This window comes from Thermobia domestica, chromosome 6 (assembly GCF_964235325.1).
Source record: "Thermobia domestica chromosome 6, izTheDome1.hap1.1, whole genome shotgun sequence".
NCBI lineage: Eukaryota > Metazoa > Arthropoda > Insecta > Zygentoma > Lepismatidae > Thermobia > Thermobia domestica.
In genome coordinates, this window is record NC_137459.1 from 300,484,809 (window position 1) to 300,511,399 (window position 26,591).

Here is a 26,591-nt window from a genome sequence, read left to right on the forward strand (position 1 = left end):
ATTGTGTCCTTTTAGATTTTAAGAAAAAGGTAGCAAATTTCATTATAGGAAATTTTGTCTAGAAACGGGAATCTCAAAATATGAGGAGTTGCACTGGAATACTATTTGCCGATTAAAAGAGTGACATGTAATTGCAATTTTTTGCTCTGGGAGGCAGTTTACCAAGTTCCCTAACCCTCCGGAAAGGCAAAGCTTCCCCAGAAGTAGGAATATTGTATAGAAAAACAATGCAAGTGGATAACTATGGAAGAAATAGTAGAATGAAAATATAAAAGAAAGGAAGAAACACCCAAGAAAACTCATGATCACAATGTTGTCCATCACGAGCTTACTTGACCTGGGATTGAACCAGGTAACCCCCATACTAGAGGCAAGTGCTCCAATACTGAGTTGCCAGGCTCCTATTTGTCGTTTTCTGATAATTTTGAAATCAAGAATACGAGTAAAATATTTAAATGTCATCAATAACGTAAAACTCGTATTCATGTTCAAGGGGAAAAACAAAAAGGACAGAAAGAAAAACGTGAGGAAATTCCAGATCTTTAAAACAATGCTAATGGTTATTGAATGATTTTACTAAGTTAAATTTCTAAGCTTTTCTTTGTCTAATGTACAGGTCATAATGAATATGTGTAAAACAAAATGTGTGATTTATTAGCAAAAGCTATGACACATCCATTTTTCGAAGCTGACTCACTCTTAACTATACAAATTCCGTACTATACGAATTCCGTCACCAATGACTCTCTGCCCTGAGGTAAGGACTTTAAGTCCTTCATGTTCCAGGAAGTTGGACTTGATATTGTGGGTCGCAACTCAACAACATATATGAATAAATCTGGACAAAATCAAGTACCAAGATTAAAATAATTTCCAAAACATGCATTTTTGGTATTTTTTAAAGCTAAAGGCAACTAAAAATGTTTGTTTCTTATATGCTAAAGTAAGTGGCTAAAAGTCTTTGTCGTTTTATTGGAAGATGAACTTAATGCTTATTTCGAGTAAATATACAACAAATAGATGGTCGCCGTTGGCAATAACGTTTAATTTTTGCATCTTCATTTCAATAAACAACAAATGAAATGTGTCATTTGTCTATTGCAAATTCACAACTATTATCTCTGAGCAACACATTGTGATGTGAAATACTTTTGTTCGTCACGCATAGAAAGGCAAGGCACGCATATTTCACGAGCGAAATCGCCCCACCTTACTTGCAGGAGAAGGAAGTAGCAAGCCCTTCCTCAGAGAGCTGCGAGCTCCGTCGTGGCTATAGCTTTGCGTACGCGCCTTCGGCGCGGAGATCCAGGTTCGACTCCGTATGAGAACTCATATGGTTCGATTCCCACGTTAAGCAATAGGTCCACGTAACAATATAGCCTCTCTGCTGAAAGGGATGTTAAATTGCAACCCAACCAATCAACTAGAGAGTTGAAGGCAAAGTCTTTTCTCTTTTTTTTCCCCTGGCCCCAGAAGACACGGTGTACTCCAGTCAAGATTAGTGCTGAATACGATTATTTTCCTGGTAGAAGTTTCTGTTCATTCATTACATTAGTATTAGTATTACATTTATATTTATACAAAAATTTACATGTTTGTTGGTATTTGTTAATGGTGTATGGCGGCATTAATATGAGATGATAATTTCAAAGATTGGAAGTATTGTACACGTCTTACCCTCAGAAAGCATCTTTGAGGGTTAATAGCGTACGCAAAATTTCATCGAGTGAGGGTTTCAAGCTCCCATTTTCATATTGTTTCAGGGTCTATATACATATCTTAATTTGTTTAAGAAAGGGTTAAAACACGAAACTTCCCCTTTGTCTTGCTACTGTTCAGGGTGGGAGTTCAAAATGTTTTGTAATGGAAATTTCCACCTGATTTTGCACTTGATTAAGAGTTTCTTGTTTATCTATGGTAAGATTGCTCATAACGCATAAATTTCTAGTACAGGAGTATTAATTCCAAAACATGTTTTTATATGAAAAATAAAGAAGCTAACCTGAAATATACTAGAATAACCTGGATCAAATGCTTGCTTTTTTTAAAAAGATCTTAAATACGTCCTTCAGATGATAACAGCAAAATTACAGTTAATACAGACTAAGTTGGCAACCGTTGTTCCATTGAAAAGTAACCAACACAAACCTCCACTTACAGAGTAGTAAAAGCGCATTACATATCTATATAGCTGGAAATATATATAGCCAAATTATGAGGTTACTATCCTTGAGAAGTAGCCAACTAAGGATTTTCATTATAGGAGGAAGTTATACAAAACGTAGAGGTCGGATAAAACGGGAAGATACACTGTTTCAACAAAACTATTAATGACTTACCGGAAATGTACGGTACGTGAATATTTTCTTTTGTGAGAGGGAGGATAATCTACGTAATTGACACGTAATCGAAGTGTGCGAGGTGTCATGAAAAGGCGTTTCTTGCAGAGCAAAGCGAAATTTTTAAGAATTGTTGATTTATGAATGGTGGTTGGTGCTTAATTCTACCTTATATAAATTTCAAGTGAGAAAGGTAAATGTGTTGTCATGTGATACGATCATTTGGTGTAAGATGACACAAATCATAAAGAAGTTTGGTAATAAGGGATCACATTATCATTTTATTTTTTCAAGATGCCGTGAAAAATTGTGTTTTCTTTCATTATTCTTATGTTTTCTGCGATTTCTTAATCAAAATTCCTTTGGAACCTTTTTAGCATGTGATGATACTAGCAAAATACAGTCATTTAATACGCTCTGAAAACTATTGCTTGCTTTAAAAATATTTTGCTCTCTCCTTATCAATACTTAGAAATATCATAGAGAAAAGTATTACTGTTTGATGGAAAAGAAAAAAGCGGGAAAGTGTTGGTATTATTCACTTGCAAAAAGAAATCTAGAAGTATCATTAAAGATCGCACAAGTACTGCATGAGCTATTGGTTTCAGCAGAGTATCCGTAGCAGCTTTCTTTGCAATAATAGGCTACACAAGCTCACACTTAATTGAATTTGCAATTTTGATAAGACTGGAATCTTCACAGTTCTCAAGAAAAAGGCCAAACTAATCGCTTTGAAAGGAAAGGTTGGTAAACCGTCATACACTGAACGAAAGAAGCCAGTGATTGTAACTGTTGCGATTTCTGCAAGTGAAAACCATTTACCTTTGATGTTCATCTTCCCCAGAAAACGAGAAAAGCCTGACTTTCTTGTTCATGCTCTCCCAGGAAGTTTTGCACATTTTAATGAAAGTAGTTGGATACAGAAATAAATTTTTGTAAAGTGGTTTCAAGAATTCATAGGGTTTATAAACTCTTCTACAGGACGAAATGTTCTACTTTCGTTCGAAGAACATCCCACTGATACTAAAATTTTTGAACTTATTTTGTTAGCTCGATCTTGTAACGTTCCTATTAAGAGGGGGCCGATAAGTTCTCGGCACAATCACCTTTCGCACATGTTACCCAAAAATCATTCATTGCATTGGAACATTGACCGTTCGTAAGTTCAAGCTGGAATGATCGTAGCACTAATGGATTTTTCTTTACTGCTCATTGATTGAACCATGGCGCAGCCAAATGTGGAATTCACCAAGGAGGGATTCCAAGGTGTCATGAAGTAGCAGAACAACAGAAATAACCGAAGGAAATCCCATGATTTCATACTAGACACATTTGGTGCACATTGCCCTTGATACTCTACTGTGAAGAAACGGTGCTCAAACTTTAAGTGTGGTGATTTTTCAACAGGAGATATTAAAAGGTGTGGTAGGCCAATGTCAGTGTCAACTCTGGGAAAAGTGGATCAGGCTCATGACCTGATTTAGAGTAACAGACGAATTTCACTTCAAAAGATAGCTGAAACCTTGCATATATTCAAAGAACATGTGTGGTCAATAATCCATAATCAGTTGGACAAGCACAAGCTGTCCATGAAATGGGTGTCCAAAAGTTTGAAAGCCGATGAGAAACGCAAACGTGTGGCATCTTCTCAGTTGACTTTTAGGTATTTTTCGAACTTTAAGGACAAATTTTGAATCAGCTTGTACCGAGGATGAAAGTTGGTTCCACTACTTTGATTCTGAGACCAAATAGTAGTCATGCGAGTGGCGCCACTCGGGAGAAATTCAAACTACAGAGGTCCGCAGAAAAGGTGCTTGCTTTAATATTCTGGGATTGGGATGGTGTATTGTTATCAAATTACCTTCCAAGAGAACAATCTATGACAGAGTATTACTACAGTTTTCTAGCTAAGTCAAAGGATGCTATTAAAGAAGATCACTGCAGAAAGTTGAGAAGAGGTGTGTTGTTTCTGCAGGACAATGGTCCCGTTCCCAAGGCTGGAAGAACAATGGATTTTCTGGAGGAATTAGGGTTTCTGTGCATTGATCACCAACCTTACTCTCCAAATCTTACGACCTCTGACTATTGTCTCCAACTTAGACTAAAAAAAAAGTTCTGAAAGGAGAGAAATTTAGCAGTGGTAACGTGGTTAAAACAGCTACAGAACATATTTTTTTAGACTAGGGGAATTACCTTTCTGGAGGGGGTTAGAGAAGATATGAAACGATATGTCACATGTATTAACCATCGGGGAGAATACGTTAAATAGTCTGAAACTTTCGTGCCTGTAGCTAAAGTCCTGGGCCTGGCCAAGAACTTATCAGCCCTCCGCGTTTTTTGTTTTCCACCTCACTGCACGCATCGATTACAAGCATTAGATGTCGCACTTATGGCTCCACTTAACACGTATTACAGTCGTAAATGGAATATATGGTATACAATGGAATCACGGAATCCAGGACATGTAATTTCCGAACGTCAGATTGGTATGGATTTAGAAGCTATGGAATTTACCATTTGGACCAAGATGTTTCCTAATCATTTTACCACTCCTTCGCTAACTAGAAGAAACCCAATCCCCCGGCATCGACAATGGAAACGGCATTAGTTGAAGAGTTGCAGGACCAACAAAATGTCTCAATAGAACCCAGTTGTTCCAAAACCGTTGATCAGGCAAGGGAATTTCATTCACATGAACAGCCATTTATGTTATTTTCCATCTCCCCTTCAGAATTATTTCAATCACTGCAAATCGCAGCGTAACAACCATTAAAATGAAAACGAAACTGAGGGAAGACAAGAATTTTAACTTCGATGCCTTACAAAGAATTACAATATAGTAAAGAGGGAAAGAAATGTGAAACGGCAGATCAAGTTCAGAATACTCAAAAGTCGAAATTAATTCAAATTGTTCTAAACAAAAAAAATAGCCCGTAAACTATTTAATGAATTTCAAAAACCGAATATACAAAAGTTTTCCTGGGTGAATGCTTGTCAGAGGATGAACTCGAAGACTCTGCATGTTTGTACTACAACGAAATATTTTCTTCTTCTGCCAACAAGGAAGAATTCAATGTTTGGAGTGTCAAAATTGGGCACATGAATTGTGCAGTGATGCTGAAAAAACAAATGCTGTGTTCGTATGTGATTTTTGTTGTTAAGAAATTTCCAAAACGGTATTTCACTAATAGCATTTTACAATTTCTATATTATTTTCATTTAGAGAATATTAATAGAAAGAACACTTTTTTGTTTACATTATAAAAGTCAGTATTAATATTGACATGTATGATAACAACAACGCATGTAGAAGTTTTAATATATTAAGCCACTGTAGCATTTTCCAAGAATTAAAATTTTCAAGATGAAAACAATGTTATATTGGCCCCTTTTCCTTCCCTCAATAGCACGTTTAGTTACAATGTCACTTTCTTACTTCTACTATCGCATCTCCTGATAATGGTGCAAGTTTATTTACACAGTGTATAAAATTTGATCCTGAATATAAAATTCTCTTGTAAATTTCAGTTAGTTCTTGCCATTGAATTTTCCCCGTTTTATCATACCGGTTGTACTACAAAACAAGTAAAAATAACTTGCTTTATAAAATATCTTATTAATAGAAATCAGTTCGCAAAATGAAGTCCAATATATAATGAATTCCAGTATATAACAGCAGAAGGATTGGAGAGTGTTTCACATCCATTTTTATTTTTGTGTTTTTATATTTGTCTTGTAAGTACATAGCCAGAAAAATCACTAGCCTCCCCATTTTGTCCAACTTTCCCCTATATTCCTTTCTTTGAAGTGAAAATTTGATGTTTAGATCAGGGGCGGATCCAGGACCGACTTCTGAACGGGGGGGGGGGGCGGTGGGTTGTCATACTGCTACTTAGAGCTACTTTTAACAGCCTCAAACTCTCGCATGGGTTATATATATCTATATCTATATCTATCTATCTATCTATCTATCTATCTATCTATCTATCTCTCTCTCTCTCTCTCTCTCTCTCTCTCTATATATATATATATATATATATATATATATATATATATATATATATATATATATATATATAAGAAAGTCTTCTCTTCTGGGGGGCGATCGCCACCCTGATCCGCCACTGGTTTAGATCACAATCTCATACTGAATATAGAGGGCTTCATATGCAAAGACAACCTATAAAACAGTGTCCTGGTTATAGAGCTTAATAAAATTACACGACTTTCAGGTAATACGTGTAAGTCTAAAAGATACAGTGATTGGAATTACACAAGATGCGATTGATTTTTATGGCTTTTACAATTTGTATAATGCAATCATCAAGCAGTATTGTGGTTATTCAAAATAGACATAGTTAATTACGAAAGCTACAGAAGCTGTCATAACTTTTCATACTGCAGTGATCAATCAGTTTGTATACCCAGGTTTTCAATGTAATCCTTGTCCTTGATATATTTCGGCTTTCAACATAGTAGCCCATAAAAGTTTATAACCATAGATGTGGAGTTCTTCTCTTTGTCTTAAAGTTATTTCCTCTATCTAAATGACTATTATTTTGGTTTAAAATCTATATGTTTTAAACATGAAAGGTAAGCCGACATACAGATGGTGATCAGAAAAATGGAAACACCTGAACGAAATTGCAACTTACCAGATTAACATGGTGTCGGGCCACCTTTCGCCTTCAGAACAGCCTTGATGCGACGTGGGATGGAGGCATAGAGGTCGTGAATGGTAGCAAGTGGAATTTTATACCATTCCTCGTGCAGGGCATCGGCCAGTTCTGTGAGAGAGGATGGAGGTGGAAATCGTCGCCGGAGTCGTGTTTCCAAGACGGATCACAGATGTTCAATTATGTTGAGATCTGGGGATTGAGCGGGCCAGGGGAGGTGTTGAACTTCATCCCGATGTTCCTCAAACCACGCTGCAACAACGCCAGCTGTGTGAATGGGTACATTATCATCCTGGAAGATGGCCCCATTGTCCGGGAACAACATCCGGACCATAGGATGAAAGTGGTCTCTTAAATTTGAGACATAATCGTTGGCAGTGATTCGTCCGCTAAGTGTGACCACAGGACCCAATGAAAACCATGATATGGCGGCCCACAGCATCACCGAGCCGCAATCATGTTTCACAGTTGGGTGGAGACACTGCAGATCATAAGCTTCTTTTATGGGCGTTCTCCACACATAAACACGGCCCGTGGTTGGGAATAGGGTGAAGGATGACTCATCCGACCATATCACACGTTTCCAATCCTCAACGGTCCAAGTTGCATGCTCGCGGCACCATTTGTGGCGTGCGAAAGCGTTATGGTCCCTGATGAGCGGTTTGGCCCGTGCAACACGACCCCGTAAGTTCATGTCATGTAATTCGCGGCGGATTTTGATTGTCGAAACAGGGTGGGGGAGGTGCTGATTGAGTTCCTTCGTCACTTGCTCCGCAGTGGCACTACGGTTCTGCGTGACAATGCGCTTTAATGCCCGGCGTGACCTGTCACTCATGCTTTTCTTCCGCCCACTGTTCCGCTTCCCCGATGTGGTTTTCCTGTGTGTTGTGTAGGCCGTCATCACCTTCGACACTGTCCCACGGGGCACACCTAAAACAGTAGCCACTGCCGTCACACTCACTCCACATAACCGCGCACCAACAATTTGCCCTCTGAAAATCTGAGAGGTCTCCCATTTTACACTACCTCCGTCTGATGCAGCCACTGGACACTGCTTTTTCACTGCTTTTTCATTAGTATGGAGACCGACCTAACACACCACCACTAGCGGTCCGGCGCTGCGGACGCCACGACACCACTGCCAACCCATACATCTGACGTGTTGCCAACTACAGGTGTCTCCATTTTTCTGGTCACCATCTGTAAGTTCAGCTTTAGTGTTAACGCGAGAAAGGGTTCAGGAAACAATTAAACGACCAATCACATTGCCTGTGCATACTACATAAGGGACGTACATACATTCATAATTTCAAGCATAGAGTTTCCACATAAATAGACAGGTCCTTTTCCTTATCTGCAGTGCTGCAAGAGTGAAACAACAATAGTTGATGCTCAGGAGTTACAAGAGTATTCCAGTCCACCATCTTCGTCTCTTGAAATAAATTTAACAATGTTGAAATACTAAAAAATCAAGAGTCAACAAATGTTGAACCATTTTGGGGGGATAGCGGAGTTGGCGAAGAAATATGTCCTCTCTTACTCACTTCGATGCAGATTGATGATGAGGAACAAAACTTACGTTTAGGGAATGTAAAAACTAAATATGTCTTTTACGACTGACAGTTATGCTCTGTAGGCTAAAGGAAAAAAGATGATGAATGAAAGGAATAATTATAAATTAATTATAGAAATGAAAATGTGGGAGAAAACTGGAGAACTTCGAGTAAATCCACGAACATGATATTGTCCACCACACACTCATATGACCTAGGATCAAACCAGAATCCCTTGTCTGCATAGCAATTCGATGGAGAAATGCATCAGTAAGTACGCCAGAATTTTTTACTTGGGGGGTGTTCAAAATAAAAGGGGGATGTTCTCAGAATAGTAATATACATTTTTAAACAAACTCAAAGAAAACAGTACATTTTGTTACGCAACTATTGCAATACTACTACTACTACTACTACTACTACTACTACTACTACTACTACTACTACTACTACTAATAATAATAATAATAATAATAATAATAATAATAATAATAATAATAATAATAATAATAATATCAGCTCTTTGCAGTAGTAGGTTCAATAAAGGAAGTTCACACATTTGAGCATTTGTTATTAAACTAATTAATACAGTAAAAACCTCTCAAAACGGACATCGGTGAAATAATTAGTCCCAGAAGCGACAGTCCTATTAGCGACAGGAACTGTTATCTGTCCTATGAGCTACCGATTCATTTACATGAGATGATGGAAGATGATATGATTCCGTCTTGTAAAATATGTTTGCTTCTGGCGTTATTAGCGATCGAAACAACCTTGGTATGAAATATGTACGTGCCAGTGATACTGTTCGTCAAATATATTTTTCTTCTACTGTGAGTGCAAATAAAATTTATCTTATTTAATTTTGAGTTAGATTTGACATAAAACATATCAAATAACGAGACACCAGGAATATTTCCATGAAAAGTATATTCCTATGTAATTATTGAAAATCCAGTTGTAATATCCCCTTTCTTCAAAAGTTCTGTTCTCTGTACTTAATTTGATTCAAATCTAATTACTCACTAAGCACAGTAATATATTTTATTTTGAAAAACTTAAACTTGTAACAGTTTCGCCAACTATCTACTTTTTCGACTTCCTAAGACTCTATGAATAAAATGAAAAAAAAAATGTCAATGATAAAAGACAGCTTTTGAGATCCCTTACATCTGATTGGCTATTCTCAACCAATCCCACTAATTACAATGCAGTCCACTCTAAACAATCCAAAAACTAAACAAACTCTTTTAACTACCTTCCCCCCTATTGTAAGCTACTAAAACGTAAATTAATTGCTTAATTTGCTTCCTCCCTTGTTTTGATTTATACATAAAAGCTTGTCGTGTAGCAATCTGAAATAATCCCTTATAACTATCGAACTGTTAGGTCCTGCGAGAGATTTGTAACTTGCGTAATAATTTCTTCGAATACACCGTGTTTTAGATTTCTTTGATATCCTCAAGTGGTGAGCACCTTTTTTTCCATGGGAGCCCGATGGGAAGGCAGAGGTCGCCCCCTCTCTGGCTCACAAAAATGTATAGGCCTACATAATATAGCAAACCACATATATTAAATACCAGATATACCAGACGTGATACAGCAACCATGGAGATGTCCCTCCCTAGAAAATTTTCTTTGGGCGCCCCTACCTCTTTCTGATTTCTTTCTTATGCCATAAACATATTCAATCTAAACTTATGCTCCGTATCATTTTAACATGAAATTTTTAATTATATTAGAATCATAGACAAAGGTATGTGTTTAGTTAGTTTTCCCCTTGATAAAGTCAATGTATTCATAGAAATTAATACAAAAATTTAATATTACGAAAAACGTATAAAAGATTGTAAATGTAATGAGAGCATTCTCACATATTAAATTCAGGTAGAGCGAAATTTTTCATAGTGCATTTTGTTAGGTTCTAAATCACATTAGCATGAAACAAGTTAAAGAAGAGAGAACCTTATCTTTTTCCATTATCTTAGTATGAACGAATCGGTGACTCTTAGAGCAGTTAACAGATCGAATCGGTCGCTCATAGGACAGTTGACAGTTCCTGTCGCACCTAAGACTGTCACAAGTGGGAAGACACCCAGTGAAACACGATTATTTGTCCGTAAATGAGAGTGTCACTAAAAGAAAGGGTTCTCTCTCATAACACCACACCACACATATTTATGGCATAGAAGGATAAGAAAGTTTATTATGAAGGTGTCTATTATTGAAAGGTGATCGTTAAGAGAAGTTAAACTGTATTAGGAATTAACCACCACTATTTTACCCAGTAATTAAATACGAATTATTGTAATTATTTTGTAAAATTCTGCCATTGTTTCAATTTATTCACTCCAGGAAGTTTTAGTGGGTGATTTTTTTTAAAAAAATATTAATTGGTAAAAACAAATCCCTCGTCCCATGTAGGGATGCGCACGAGACGAGTCGAGACAGAATTTTCCTGACAAAATTCGAGTCGAGACACAACTCTTCCAATAGAGACATATACATTCTTCGAGTCGAGACATCACTTTCACAGCACATTTTCGAGACGAGACACTCTCAAATCTTGTCTCGTGCGCATCCGTAGTACCATGCTGAAATCACATTCGCTTAGTACATTAATCCTGTATATAGTTGCAATTTCATTATTTTAATATTCTAATCATGTTGTTAACGTTAATTGTTGTAATATTATTCGATCTTTTAATCTCCGCTCCTGCCCCTTCCTGGCTACGTTATTGGCTCTGACTATCTTTCATAAGAAAATTATTCATTGATTTAATTGTTTTCCAGAAATCGTTTTCCAATTTACAAATATTTTGAATCTTTCTGTTTTGTCTTTCTTTTAATGTAGCCTAATTTTAATAATCCGCTCAATGAATTTACGTGAATAAAGATATAGCTACTTTACAATAATAATAATAATAATAATAATAATAATAATAATAATAATAATAATAATAATAATAATAATAATAATAATAATAATAATAATAAGCTAGTGACAAATGCGTTCCTGCATAACACTAGACTCAGTCTAAATATATACATAATTCTTACGTCGATCGATCTCTTCATTTCTAAAAACGTTTTGACTACATCCTTCTAACTTCCGTCCGTTGATACACCACTTGCAGAGTAGCACTTACCAACTGAATCTGGTATAGGCTTATTATTATATTGTTAATTTTCCTTATTGAGGAGGAGGTAGGTGAATGACCGCTCAAGACGTTGCCAATTTCAGTCATTTGCATCTGTCTATCAATCTCTTTTCTCAGAAACGACCGCGGAGCCCAGGAGTGTAGGTATGAGCGGGTCTGTTTTGTCAATTGTTTTGAATGAAACACCGCCCAAAACAATGAGATCATGTGGTTCTCGAAGCCGTACATGAAAACGAGGTCGCTTTGTGTTTTGAAGTGAAATAATAAATAAGAATATTGCCTTCTTTCCTAAACGCTAAACCTTTTTAAACTTGATGGTAATAAATAACCTATACAGGCCCGTAGCCAGCCTGATTGCTTAGGGCGGGCAATGATGAATACTGAGGGGGCAATGGCAGGGACCTCAAGGAACACAAAAACTCTTTCTCTCTAATATATATATATATATATATATATATATATATATATATATATATATATATATATATATATATATATATATATATATATATAGTTTTTGTTCCTTGAGGCGCTTGTCGTTGTCAATGTCTATGTTCATTTATATATTTATTTATTATTTATGGAATCTATAAGAAAGTTGAAACACTATTGTGCTGATAAGTATTACAGTACCAAATCCACGACTATCAAATATGATCAATATTTTTTGTTAAAATGATTGTATATAATTCAATATATATTTCTATTTTAATACACTAAGTAGTACTAAAAGTAAAAAATAATTATTTTAGGAACATTTATTAACTGTTATCTAAATTATAGTATTTTGGAACTACAATACTTTTATTACAAGCAGATTATGGAATATTTTTATGTATAAAAATTAAGAAACAGCCCTGACATAAGTAAAATAAATATTTTTTACAGTCCTTATGTAAGTAATTACATCAAAAGGAGTTTACGTGAGCACTTCGCAAATTCAATTAAAAGCTGGTCTAGATCTAGTGCATGCAGAATATCTTTGTTGTAAGCCAGGAGAACGAGGTCCGATTTTCTTTCAGGTCCCATAGACAGACGTTGATGTCGAAGGAGAGCTGTCAGATGTGAGAAGCAGTTTTCGACCGTGGACGTAGAAGACGGAATAATTAGAGCAGCTTCTGTAAGCATCTTTAGGCCCGGGAAAGCCTCGCCATATTTTCCAATTTGTTTTGTGAGCTCTTCCAGAGATGATGTCTTGTTGATTAGTCGATTTGCTAGATCTATTTCCTGCTTCAAATTCTGAAACACTTTGAAATGCAGGTCTTTGTACTTTACAACATCACACAGAGGTTTCAAATTTTTTTCACTTTTTTTTTCTCGCTCAATAAGTGGTGAATGGCACCAATCACAGCTGTCTCTGTCTCACTGAATCTGCTCCGAATTTCTTCGACGGAGATATCGAGAACTTCGCAGAATAATCTTTTAAGATCCTTCTCGTCTTCCTTTCCCTTCTCCAAATTTATGCCTTCCAAATCAACAACCGAATCAGCTAAGCGACTGGGGAGTGTGCATTTGCGTTTCAATGGTTGCTGAGTCGAAGTGTTTAAGGCATATGCCTTCATTGCATCGTGAAGGATATTTTCAAATATTCCTTCGTCTTGCCGGCAAGACCTGAGCTGTTCCGTTACCGATCCTTTTAACTTGACAGCGGCATCAATGTCCAAATCTTTTCTTTGTAGCAGTGCGTTTGTCGGTTTTGATATCCAAGAACCCTGAACGTTGGAGATCTGATATAGTAAACCGGTAGCTTCAACTTTCATTGAGACGTGTTCTTCACGGGAAGTTTGAATTGCCATCAGTGCACTTAATATGTAAAACCTGTTGTCATGAATTACAGTCACTGTGTCAAGATGTCCAGTCCAACGTTGTTCCAACAATCGCTGTAAACTCCTTCCTGCGTAATCTGCTGCAACGCGTCCTTTTCTGAAAAAGTAATATAGTTGTTGACAAATATCAAAGAACTCTTTCAGTTCAGGAATTGTGTCAATGGCTCTACAAATAACTAAATTTAATTGGTGATTGAAACAGTGAACAAACAAAATTTTCCTCTTCAAATCCTCAGACAAAAGTGCTTGCACTCCATTTTACTGTCCACTCATGACAGGTGCTCCATCGTAGCACTGTGCTATTATCGTGTTGGTTTTGAATTCTACTTTTCTTAAACAATCTAAAATGGCGTTCTTAATGCTGGCAGCGTCTTGTTTGTCCAACTTCAGTATAGCTACGCATCTTTCTTGCACTTTAAAATTCACAAAGTACCTAATTGCGAGAGACAAATCTTCGATTTGTTGAATATCTCTGGTTTCATCTGCAAGTAATGAACAAAATGTACTTTCGTTTGCTTCATTTACTATTTTCCTCTTAACAGATTCTGCCATGAAATGAATTATCTCATTCTGAAAATCCGGACTAGTGTATGTTGCATTGGCAGGGATAGTTTTGACAATTTCTGCTAGCGGATCTTTACGAATACTAAATTCAAACAAATTTAAGAACAAACCACTTGATTGTTTTCCGAGTTGCTCACACCCAGAATCTTCCCTAAAGGACAACTGATTCACAGCCAAGAATTGAATAACTTCCATCACACTATTCATATAGTACCTATTATTCATAATTACATCACTACACACCTTCTCGACCGTTTCGCCCGAGTCCTCACGTTTCCGTTGCTCCAAGTAGCAAGCCACAGCGTGCCTATGAGTTTCAGAATCGGCGTGACGAGAAAATTCCTTATTTTTCTCGGTTGCATGCTTCCAGTCTCTGAAATATTCTGCACAAATGAGGGATCACTGTTTCTTGACAGGTATTTCCGGCATGGGAAGCAAAAGGCAGCATCTAACATAACAGAATACTCGAGCCAATCCCACATTTTGTACCATATTGGACGAAATCGTCGAATTGAACCAGAAATGCTCCAACCTGGAAAATTTGTAAGATTCGGCTCAGCGGGTTTTGTATCGCCAAGGTCTGTTACATGGTGGAAATCAACACCAACATGGTGGAAATCAGATGTTTGACGTTTAATTTCTTCTTGACCTTCTACACATGTTGATAGAGATGACCCTGCTACTGAATTAGTTTCATTTTCGATAACTTTTGCACCAAAAATGACTTGATGGATGCCTGCTTCATATTTATGGCGTTATAATAGTCAGTAGAATAATTGGAAACGTCTGGCGAAGTACATTTGCCTGTAGTTCATTTTCTACTGTTTTTGTTTCCTTCTGGAAATTCGCTAAGCACTCTGCAACTTATTATTGCGCGCAATTAAAATGGTGTGACAAAATCTTTTTAAAATAATAGGTTCGGTGTTCTGCTGCCGTCTTGATTTTTTCTCTGAGTGCATGTAAGGAAATAACGTTCTCTTCTAAACAAATTGTTCGGGGCCACTCAGAAAACACAAAGTGAGCCGATGCAAACTGCTATTTAGAAACATGTTACAAAGATTGATTTATTTTTCGTAGGTGCTCCCCGCAAAGACTCAAATCACGTGAAAAACAGCATTGTTGCCGCTTTTACAATAAACAAAACTTCCGAATTCCCCACTGACTTTTTGTATCTGACTATTCTAGAGGAGCATGTACGTTTTTTTCCAGACATCACAGTTTCGGTACCAGTTTCATATATGAAACATGCGTTTTCCTTGCACTGTAAGGAACACGGACATGTTGCATGTTTTACACGTTAATTACAGGCACACGTGAGACATGTACTGTCAAGTCGGCAAAACAAATGTTTTTTACCTGCAATATTACACATGCACAAGCCAGGCACTCACATTCATGTAACGGCCTGTTTTCGGATCAATTTTCATATGGGTATTCTTTGGAAAGGCATCTTGTCCAACGCCTTGAATGCTTGTCGTGATTGTGATTCTTCAAACTCTTGGAATGAGGAAAAGTAATACATGGGAGATTACAAAAGAAGATGGAAGACGGCAAAAAAGAAACAGAAAAAGTGATGTTGAGAGATGAATTTGAACAAAGTCTTTGAAACTTGAGAAAATGGAAAATCAATTAAGGCAGATAATATACTTATTGGATTATTAAAGAAAAAAAAGAAAGGGAAAAAAAACGAGAATGAGAACGAGGGGGAAGAAAGCCATATTTTGTATATGTTGCCAAATATATCAACTGGGAGAAGAATGCCCATACGTATTTTGTAGACCACAGTGAATCCATCAATACAGAAATTAAAGTTATTAGGAATCCAGCTATTAGGTTAATATGACAAGTGGTGAAAATTCTAATTAGAACGTTGAAATGAAAGACTACATGTCAGAATAAATTAAGAATCTCAGGATTAACTTCGAGGTTCAGAATGGAAAAAGTAACAAAAGGAGCCATTAGTTTATCTAACATAACAAACATAAAGTTTATTAAAAAGAAAATGGAAAAGAAAATATATGGTTACATATCATTAATTTAGAATAGTTTTTTGACTGAGTGAACTGGGAAGTTTTGGGAATCCTAAAGAAGGTCAGGTGGATTGGAAAGGGTAAAGGCACACAAAAACTTATATGAACAAACGAGTAAGAGTTGGAATAGAAAAAGAAACGATAGCGTAATTGCAATGCAACTGCCACGGTGGTGTTGGCTGTTTCCAACGTTGTTCAATATCTATTTAGATGAAACTGTAAAAGAGTGTACATAGTGAGGACGATACTTTGATAGGAAGCAGGAGCGTTGATGCAATCCTGAAGAAGATGACATGACTTGTAGCGAAATATAAAACGAAAATTACCAGCATTTTGAAAAATTGAAGAAAAGCTGTAAAATTTATTGGATAAAATTAAACGCTAATTATACAAAAATAATTGTGATTGAAATGAAAAAAAAAAAAAAACTGTTGTACTTTTATATTTCTTATAATTTCATGTTGCTTTAAGATTGAATATATTCGACGACATTGTTAAATGGCAGCGTGGCTTGATTATGCAAAGTACTGTAGGGAATGAATAGTTGTCATCGGGAACTCATGAAGTACAAATATTTCTCAACGAAAGAAAAGATCAGTTGAATATTTGCTCCAAGAAGAGTGTATTATTTCTTCAGCGGAAAAATAATTAGTGGAGATTATCCCGTTATAGGAATAAATGTAATAGTGTTAGAATATTAATATTATTTAAGAAAACGATTCGTGGTTCCATTCATCAATTTGTGAAGGAAGGAAAAGAAACAAATTTGATGGAGTCAGATTATAGTATACATAACACTTTTGTCGAATTAAAGTATTCAGTATAAAAATAAAATTACAAAATTAATGATACAGTGTCAAGTATAGCAGCTGGTAAGGAGTGAATAGATTATTTAGAAGTGAATTGTAACACAGGACTGCGAATTCAAACTTTTCATTTGCGGCGTAAAGTGCAACAGGTGTTCTTATCCAATTTCAGTGTCTTGATTTTAAATCTACTAAGCATATTTTTCGTACCACGTAAGGATTTTCTACAAGATACAGATTGAATATTTAATGACTTGTTAATTTTTAATAAATATTCAGTATCATCCACGATATCAAATGAGTATAGCACTGACTATCAACAACAAAAAGTAATGAGTCTATTTGTCTTTTCTATTGTTTATTTGACATTTGTTTTTTCATGTCTTTATTTATTCAAGGCACTCATTGACAGGGGCAATGCCAAAGGCGTTACTCTTCTTTATTTGTTTATTTTGTTGATATTGACAGAGGGTAACGCTGACGACGTTGCTCTTTCTTATTTATTTATGTCACTGATTTCTTTATCTTCAAGTATGATATATTGCATAAACCTTAATCTCCGAGTGCGAACAACGGATATTTAATCTAGTATTAAATCGCGCCATTGACAATAAACCCTTCATGGTACATAGTACAGCCTATGAAAGAACTAAGGCACCAGTTTCAACTGTCTAGCTGTGTCAGCTCGGCAGTTATTTGAACTAATCTGTGTACGTTGAACTCGCATACTGCATGACAATGATCCAGTCCAAATGGCTTGTTGTAGCCAAGGCTGCAGCGCTAAATTCGGGCTATAAAGTGGGTGCTAAATTTCCGCAAAGTCAGTATTTTGCTGCAGCTCTAGAATGGTGCATTGTTATGACGTATTCAAGCTCATTGTACAGCGTCTGATTCAAATGATTGACTCAAACGAACTGATGCAGCTAGACAGTTAAAATTGACACATTAGTTCTACCATAGATGGCAGAAGAGGAATGTCATCTCGCATAGGAGGGCAAATACATAGGTTTAAATTTAACGCACTTGATAATCTCCCTCAATTTGGAGTGTCTGAGCCCTGTCAATATCAGTTGGTTCAGCAATAATGAGTGGAGATGAAAATTTTTGCTTGCAACGTTCCATATATGAGATGAGCCTAGTTCCGCCCTTATTTTAATGTGTTAAATATTGATGAGTAGCTTCAGTTTTGAAAATTTAAAAATCTTTATTTTTTTTCAGCTGAACAATGGTTTCTACCTATGGAGGCGTAGTATGTTTATTTCTGACTGTCAGTTTGTCAGTTCTCACCGTAGGGGCACATAATCAGCTCTTAGTTATTCTTTTAGATGGGTAAGTACCAATATTTGTACGAGTATTTATTGAGTTTCAACTTAGAAATAACTCAAACTGATATCAACAATATTTGGTAGTATAAACTGAACATAGGTGTATGGTATATAATTCATTTCAAAACACAAACTCCCTGTTTACCGGAAATAGTTACTCTTTCATTGGGAAAATAATTGTAAGATGTTGCCAAAAATATATACATGTTCTTCATGTTCTTGTACATAGATTAGAGTTAAGAAAATGACACCGAGGAAGTGTTACGAATGTCTCTTAACACCAATGACGTTGTTTAGAAATGAACTACGAGGGGCGTTCAAGTCAATCTGAGCACTTTTTAAGGTTTAAAATCTAATCAGAGGGTGGAGGTAGTGCATGCAGAAGAGACTGGTATCTGTGTCCTGTTACTGGTATGCAGCAGCATGGGGACCGTTATTCAAGATGGCGGACAACAGTATGAAAGTGTGCGTATACAGGGAACAGCGTGTCGTGATGAAGTTTTTAGTGAAAGAAGAGCATAAAACCAGCTACAATTTACAGAAGACTTCAGTATGCTGATGTGACAGTCAGTTGTAGTAAGACATTTGAATGGTACAAGCGCATCAAAGATGGCCGTACATCTGTCAGTGACGATCCCGGACGTACAAAATTCCAGCCCACAGGAGTCATTCCTGGGAACATTCAGCTCGTTGAACAACTTATTATTGATAATCGTCGCATAATCTGTTGTGAAATTTCAAAGATATGTAATCTTTTGTTAAGAACAGTAAACAAGAATATATGACCATTTACTCTTTTGAAAAGTGAGTGTACGTTGAAACCGAAAACAGCTTTCCGCTTTTGATAGGCAAAGTCTGCAGTAAATTGAAGGACCGCTATAGCAAGTAAGTGATTTCTACCTGTTTAGACCTCTTCTCCGAAGATAAACATTTCTCGGAGGAGATGAGAAGTTGTTTTTCCTAGAATCGTTCAGACTTACTGACAGATCTTTCTATGAAGAAGCTTTCCAGGCATTAGTTAAACATTGAGATAAATGTGCGACTGTAGCAGGAAGCTATCTAGAAAAATAAATGGGAATTTTGCTCCTTAAAACTTGTTTTTCTATTGATTTTTCATTCTTTTTTTTTCTTTCTTTATTGTTTTGTTTTTACTAAAATTCTCAGATTGACTTCAACGTCTCTCGTATGTATTGTAGTGATAGTAACGAAAGCTTTATTCACTTCAGGCTATTTATTTGCATTGTATTTCCTATGTACAGTATTTTCATATGGTTTGGTGTATTAACAATCATTACAAACAAAATTCTCATCATTTCATTATTTCTGTAATTATCACTGCAAAACAAAATATACAATTTGAATTTGCATAACATTGCTCGTATTGAACAAATTTGCCATAGTGATAGGCTTTAAGAAACTTTGCATGCATATATTATGGTACCCAGACGTTTGGTTTTGGTTCCCGGGTCATTATTCATCAAATTTGGTTTTTAATCCAGTCAAATCAAGAAATTTCACTAAAACACCATGGATTAAATTCATCCGATCTTCAGTGTGTGAACCTTCCTATGTCGCTGTGGACTAGGAGCACCTCTTCCTTACCCTATGTCGCACTGGACTAGGGATCCCTTCTTAAACTTATAATCCGATTCTAACCTACAACCTTCTGGAAGCTGCCATGAGTGGAAGGGGCACCCGGCAAAACATTTAGTATTCCTTCACTTGGTCATTGAGAATAAGATATTGAATTAGAGACACTTGTATTTATTATATTTTGTAATAAAACTTGGTGAAGGGGAAAAGACACCCCGTCTATCATTTGACTCTACCAAAACATTACAATATTTATAAAATTGAAAGTGACTGTGATTCTTAATCTCTTGAACCACCCGACCGATCTCAATCAAGTTTTCAACACAGACGAGGTTCGGCCCTGAGATGATTTTTATCATATCACTTTGATGGTGAAACTTAGGGGAGGAGAAGGGGAGAGACATTTAAAAATGATCCAAAATGACGGATAGTAGTGTCGAATCTATAGTTTTCGGGGTCGCTGAGATGAACACTGACACTTCCGATGCTGTTTAAATCCAAACTCAGCCTCGCAGCTTGGGGGAACGGAGAAAGAGATATATAAAAATGAACAAAAATGACCAATATTAGTACCGAATCTATAGTTTTTGGGATCGCTAAGATGAAGAGTAACACTTCCGATCCCATTTAAATCCAAATTCAGCACCGCGACTTAGGGGAGGAAAGGGGAGATACATAAAAATGATCGAAAATGACCATTATCAAGTCCATGGTTTTCGAGGTCACTGAGATGAACAGTGATACTTCCGATGCCGTGCCCAGTGATATGAGGGAAGGGGATATATATATATATATATATATATATATATATATATATATATATATATATATATATATATAGGGTGTTAATGAACTATACCGACAAATTTTAAGAGGTGATTCCTCACTTCAAAATAAGAGAAAAAGTTCATATGGATATATGGCGAAAAGTGCATAGTTTCAGAGCTAGGGTTGTCCAAAATCGCGAAAAAGCCAAATTTCAAAAGGCCACATTTCTAATTCGAGAGACTGTGGATGGTGGTCCTTATCAACGTAAAGGAAGTCACGCATACGCAATCCAAAAATGCATATTTCATTAATGTTCAATGGGTGTACGGATTATTCCCTGCAGGGTGAAATTCCCAGACATGCCATCAACCGAATTTTGAGATATGCTCTGACTTTATGATTGGTCCAAAGTAGGCAAACGATAAGCCTTGGGGGGCGTTGTTGCTCAGTGGTAGAGCGTTCACCTCCGGTGCTTGGGGTTCCTGGTTCGATCCCAGCTCGCGCCGTGTGAACTTTGTGGTGGACAAACACCGTGCTCGTGGGTTTTCTCGAGGTTCTCCCGTTTCCTCCCACCTTCTTAATTCCACCATTTCACTCATCTCTCATCATCACCGTCTCCTTTAGCCTAACCGGCATAACCATGGGACGTAAATGTTAAAGATTTCCTTCCATTTTTCATTTTTTTTACGTTAAGCCTTGATAGCAATTAACACGGAATCCTTCAGCGCGATGTCGGAAGTGTTAAGGATCGTCAGCAGCACGGTGTGTTGAACTCGGTAAAACGCATGGTACCATATTTTCTTTCACGTTTTATAAGTGAAGAAAACGTGAAATATACCGTGAGGAAATACATATCATCACACGTTATTCCGAACACAAAGAAACATGGAACTGCCAGTTACTAGCACTTCCGCCTTCCCTCCGAAGCATTGGATGTCCATTGTTGTCAAGGTTTATCTCCTGCCTACTTTAAAACCTTCTTGAAATCAGGGTATATCTGAAAACTCTATTGAAAACACATCTGAGAATTACACCCTGTAGGAAATACCCTTTACACCTATTGACAATTGATGAAATATGCACTTTTGGATTGGGTATCTCTGGCTTCCTATACGCAGATAAAAACCACCATTCACAGTCTCTCGAATTAGAAATAGGGCCTCTTAAAATTTGGCTTTTTCGCGATTTTGGACAGCCCTAGCTCTGAAACTATGCACTTTTCACCATAGGTCCATATGAACTTTTTCTCTTATTTTGATGTGAGGGATCACCTTTTAAAGTTTGTCGGTATAGTTCATTAACACCCTGTATATATATATATATATATATATATATATATATATATATATATATATATATATATATATATATATAAAATCATCGAGAATGACCGATATTAGTGCCGAATCCATAGTTTTTGGAGTTACTGAGATGAACAGTGACTCCTCTGATGCCGTTCAAATCCAAATTCACCCCCGCAACTTGGGGGAGAGAAGGGGGAAGATATGTATAAAAATTATCGAAAGTAACTTATATTAGTGCCGAATTTATAGTTTCCTGGACCACTGTGATGAACAGTGACACTTCTTATGCCGTTTAAATCCAAATTTAGCAACGCAACATGGGGAAAGAGGAAGGGACACAATAATATAAAAATCATCGAAAATGACCGATATCAGAGAGTGTTTTAGTAATAGTAAAAGGTGAGTATAACGGAACATATTATTTTTTTTCTTAATTTAATCCAGCAAAGCGAGTAATTGATGCTAGTAACTAATAAAAATTGGATATGTTATCGATGATTCTGATTTTAAATATAAGAAATCAATGAAAAGTAAATTAGTGAGCATTGAAATTACGATAAGTACAAAGAAATCACATGCTGCCTCTCCACCACAAGAAATTTTACTACCGAAGAGGACCGGAGATATCACCCGTCAACGAAAGCGCACGAAGCTATTGAAGTAATTTGTACCGTTGATAGGAAATATATTCACTTTGCAAGGTGCAAAATATAACAAACCGAAAAACAAAGAAACCCGTTACATAGACTGCTAATATTCCATAATTGCCTTCCAAACAAAAGTGTTGAATCACAAATCTACAATTGTTTACTGACTACACTAAGTACTGTAACAGCAAGGAATTATACTTCAAGTTATGAAATACTTATGTCGACCAGAAGTATCTGCAATGACCTACATGCGAAACAATGTGATTCAAGTCTGAAAATCCTGAATATCATAGACTTGTTCACAACAAAGCTACTTATGAAATATTACCCGAAATAACACTAGCGACTTGAAGCAGAAAGAACACTGCACTAGGCTTTCATTACATATTTGCAAGTAAAGGAAGCACCTCTTCTCATGGAGCAACTCCTGGTAAATTTCTTTATTTTAATCCTTTTTATCGAATACTTTCTAATATTCTAGAATGTTTTTAAAGTTTTCATCTTTCTAAAATCTAGCGAAGACAAGGCACAGGCACGGTCTTATGGCCAAATTCAACTAACATTTAGAACGGGTGAGTTTTTATATATATCTATTTCACCCTGTTCGATTCCAAAGCGATCCCCAAGGTTCAGCGATATCTACATAACTGTACATGTATACTAACAATGCCACCCGGTATCTCAACTGTTCTTTTGTGGATAACACTGCTTTACTGAAATTGGTACACCAATGCAAGCGATCATAAATAACCTTCGAATGCCAATAGATTTTTTGTTTATATAATGTAATTCATGGAAGCTTAAAGTCAATAGTGCTAAAAGAAAGCTTTAGTCATCCAACCATTGAAGATAGGAAGTTGCGTACGATAGTGAGATTTCTTCCCTTATCACTGTATTACATTGGGTTCATCAACACACAGTAAATTAATATCACATAGTTTTGCGCAACCTTTTCGGGATTCCACTCCGAAGGAAAGAAAAAAAGCAAGATAAACATGACAGACGTAGGGAGAATATGTAAAGTTCTCTGAACCGTTGAACATTTGAACGCTTTGATATATTGGATATCAATATTTTGCTCAACGACACACTTTAGAACTCTTCTCTGTTCTTTAATTTTTTTCACCCAGTTCCTCTTTCCCTCCCAGCCTGATAAAGAATTTAACGAAAGCGCTAAGTATATTATTTTTTTTATCTTGATTTACAGGATATAAAATACAGTACATTTGAGGGTTTCCAACACTTATTCAAAAACTTATATAATAATAATAATAATAATAATAATAATAATAATAATAATAATAATAATAATAATAATAATAATAATAATAATAATAATAATAATAATAAGCACGAGGAGGAGAAGAGTGATGAAGAAGAATATAGGGAATTTAGTGCAATATTGGTAGACAATATGAAAGTATGTCTTTAGAAAAGAAAGACAAGAAAAGAGGAAGACCTGGAATGAAAGTTTTTGAGATGCAAATTCTAAAAGTTACAGCGAAACACGTAGATGTGTTTATTTGATGGCTGGTCTGCTGTACTTTTGGATGCTCGTAAATAGGAAGTTACTGTATGTGTTGCAGAAGTAACAATGATTATTGATCCGCGTCGATAAAGTGATCTGTGTATCTCAAATGTAGAATGCAGAACGATAGATACATTTTAATAAGTAGATGAGATTGTGGAAATCACAACTGTCAGAATGATGGAAATAATAATAATAATAATAATAATAATAATAATAATAATAATAATAATAATAATAATAATAATAATAATAATAATAGTAATTGAGGGGAAGGGGGGTTATGGGATATCCAAGCTCAAACTAGAATCTTAAAAAGAGCAATTTTGCATCTGAGCTTTCAGGCGTTGAGTAAATTGGAAGCGGATAGTTCCAATTGTCCAGATCTCGTAAATCAGTGGCGTTCACAAAAGGAGAGGGGGAATTTCCCGGTTTAACCCCCCTTCAGCAAGATATTATGATATAAACGTTTACTATATATATATACCAAACCACTTAGCGTAACAACCCTTTTTGTGGGCCTGAACTGCTCAAACGCCATCTGTTAGCGACAGGTGAACTACGTCTAGTTTAGCGACGAACATGTGGTCAGTGTGTTGCGCCGCCCTGTCTCTTAATAGGCATATGACGAGCTTTCTAAAGCTTGTGGCCGTTTAAGTGACTTTCCAGTTTGTCTCACGAAGCTGGGTGGATGCCAAAAATTGAGAAGTACTGGACGGGAATCGAACCTGGGACTACGAGAACGTGATTCCACCGCTAATACCACTAGACTACGGTGTCCCCAAGACATATTTATATAACACTTGTCCTAGAAAGAAATGAAATTGAGTGATTGAACTCTTGACGAAATTCTCCTTACGCTGTTGTATACCGTTTGAATATTTCTATATACTATGTAATGGTCATATGAACGCAATAAATCTAATCGAATCTATCGTAAATAGGATACGCAGGTTATTTGTTTTGCGGTAAAAGATTTTGGGGCCTGTACGAAATCGTTTCCAGCCTCGCGAAATGAGATAATAATAGGAAAGGCTTGGCTCATAAGTAATACAAGCAAGTTGACGGCGTCGTAATACTGCAAATTATAGATAGGTCAAAACATCAAATAATACATTCGACAAAGTGGATACTTTCAGATATCTAGAGTCAATGTTAACAGGCCAAAATATATGCACGAAGAAATAAAATGTCGACTGAAAGCAGGTAATTCGTGTTACTATTCAGTTCAAAATCTTTTTTCCTTGCGAATTCTGTCGAGTAATTTGAAGCTTAAAATATATTAAACGATAAGCATTCTTGTTGTTCTGTATTTTTGCCAAACATGGTCGCTTAGTCTGAGGGAAGAACGTAGACTGAAAGTATTTGAGAACGAGATCCTGAGACGAATATTAGGACCCAAGATAAACGGAAATGGGGAATGGCGGAAACTTTATAATGAGGAACTACGTAATTTATATGGTTTACCACACATTGTTAAGGTCGTCAAGTCTAGGAGGCTCAGGTGGGTAGATCACTTAGCCAGAATGGAACGTTTTCAAAGTCTTAACTAGAAGTCCAATCGAAAACGGTTATTAGGAAGACCTAGGCGCAGATATGAGGAAAATATTAAGATAGATCTCACAGAAATAGGAATACAAAGTAGAAACTAGATCCAGTTGGCTAAGGACAGAAGTCAATGGAGAGCTTTTGTGAACTCGACATTCCATAGGCCATTGAGTTAGTTAGTTGTAAGGCTCATGGGTTTCTGCAAAAAATGGAGGCTAATATGACAGGATGACGTTTGTTATCAATAGCACCCTGGACGCACTGTAAGGAACCGCTTTTCCCCTTCTCGTGACTTTTCAGTGCTTACAACAACAACAATGGCATGTTAGTTTTGCTTCAGGAGAGATTTTTCTCTTAATCCCCCTTTAGAAAGCCTTTTCGTTTTCCATTATCTCTGGGTCTGCCAAATTCCGAACTGGCAATCGATAGTCTTGGAAACAATATTAATAAATCTGTATTATTCGCATAGTAATAGCGGGAATATTTTTAAATTTTTTGTCCTTTTTTTAAGATAAAATATTTTCCTCCTTTCTTCTAACATTTTCTTTGCACAGATCTTGTAGCCCTGGACACGTGCCTAGCAATGCCGATTTTTAAAAGCGGGTCTGTAATATGGTATGGTGTGAGAAGGTTCTAAGTAGGTGAGGTTTCGAAGTTAGTTGTTCTCTCCACCCTCCAGTTGTCTTTCGTTTCCTTGGTTAATTAGTTTAACGTCCATTTTCAATATGGAGGCTGTATGAGATGGAACTTACTTAAACTGCAATTCGAACCACTATTTTGATTTTTATCAAAGTGTTCTCATTGGGGATTGAAGAAAGCACAACACAGAAAACATGCTTGTTAGCCCCTCAACTACCAATCCAGTTGTTTGTGGATAATGTTTGGTGAGTGCTGACGCTAAAATCTTGAGGTATTTATCC

General features: G+C 36.4%; 2 protein-coding genes across 5 annotated transcripts in view; one reads left to right on the forward strand and one right to left on the reverse strand.

Annotated features, from left to right (window-relative positions):
- The window catches only part of LOC145688532 (glycerophosphocholine cholinephosphodiesterase ENPP6-like), a 262,722-nt gene that overhangs the window by 180,584 nt on the left and 55,547 nt on the right, over nucleotides 1–26,591 (forward strand). For 3 of the 4 annotated variants that reach the window (XM_081762907.1, XM_081762906.1, XM_081762905.1), the window contains exon 3: nucleotides 18,174–18,284. In XM_081762907.1, coding sequence (XP_081619033.1) covers nucleotides 18,181–18,284 — 104 coding nt within the window. In that variant the 5' untranslated portion in view covers nucleotides 18,174–18,180. Of the gene's footprint in view, nucleotides 1–12,830; nucleotides 12,850–18,173; nucleotides 18,285–26,591 lie in introns of those variants that run through there. The other variant, XM_081762908.1, reaches the window with a different exon arrangement.
- On the reverse strand, nucleotides 13,022–14,326 carry LOC145687600 (uncharacterized). The gene is made up of 2 exons (XM_081761066.1): nucleotides 13,818–14,326; nucleotides 13,022–13,652 (listed from the first exon to the last, which is right to left on the reverse strand). The coding sequence occupies exons 1-2, from the start codon at nucleotides 14,324–14,326 to the stop codon at nucleotides 13,022–13,024; spliced, it is 1,140 nt and encodes a 379-aa protein (XP_081617192.1).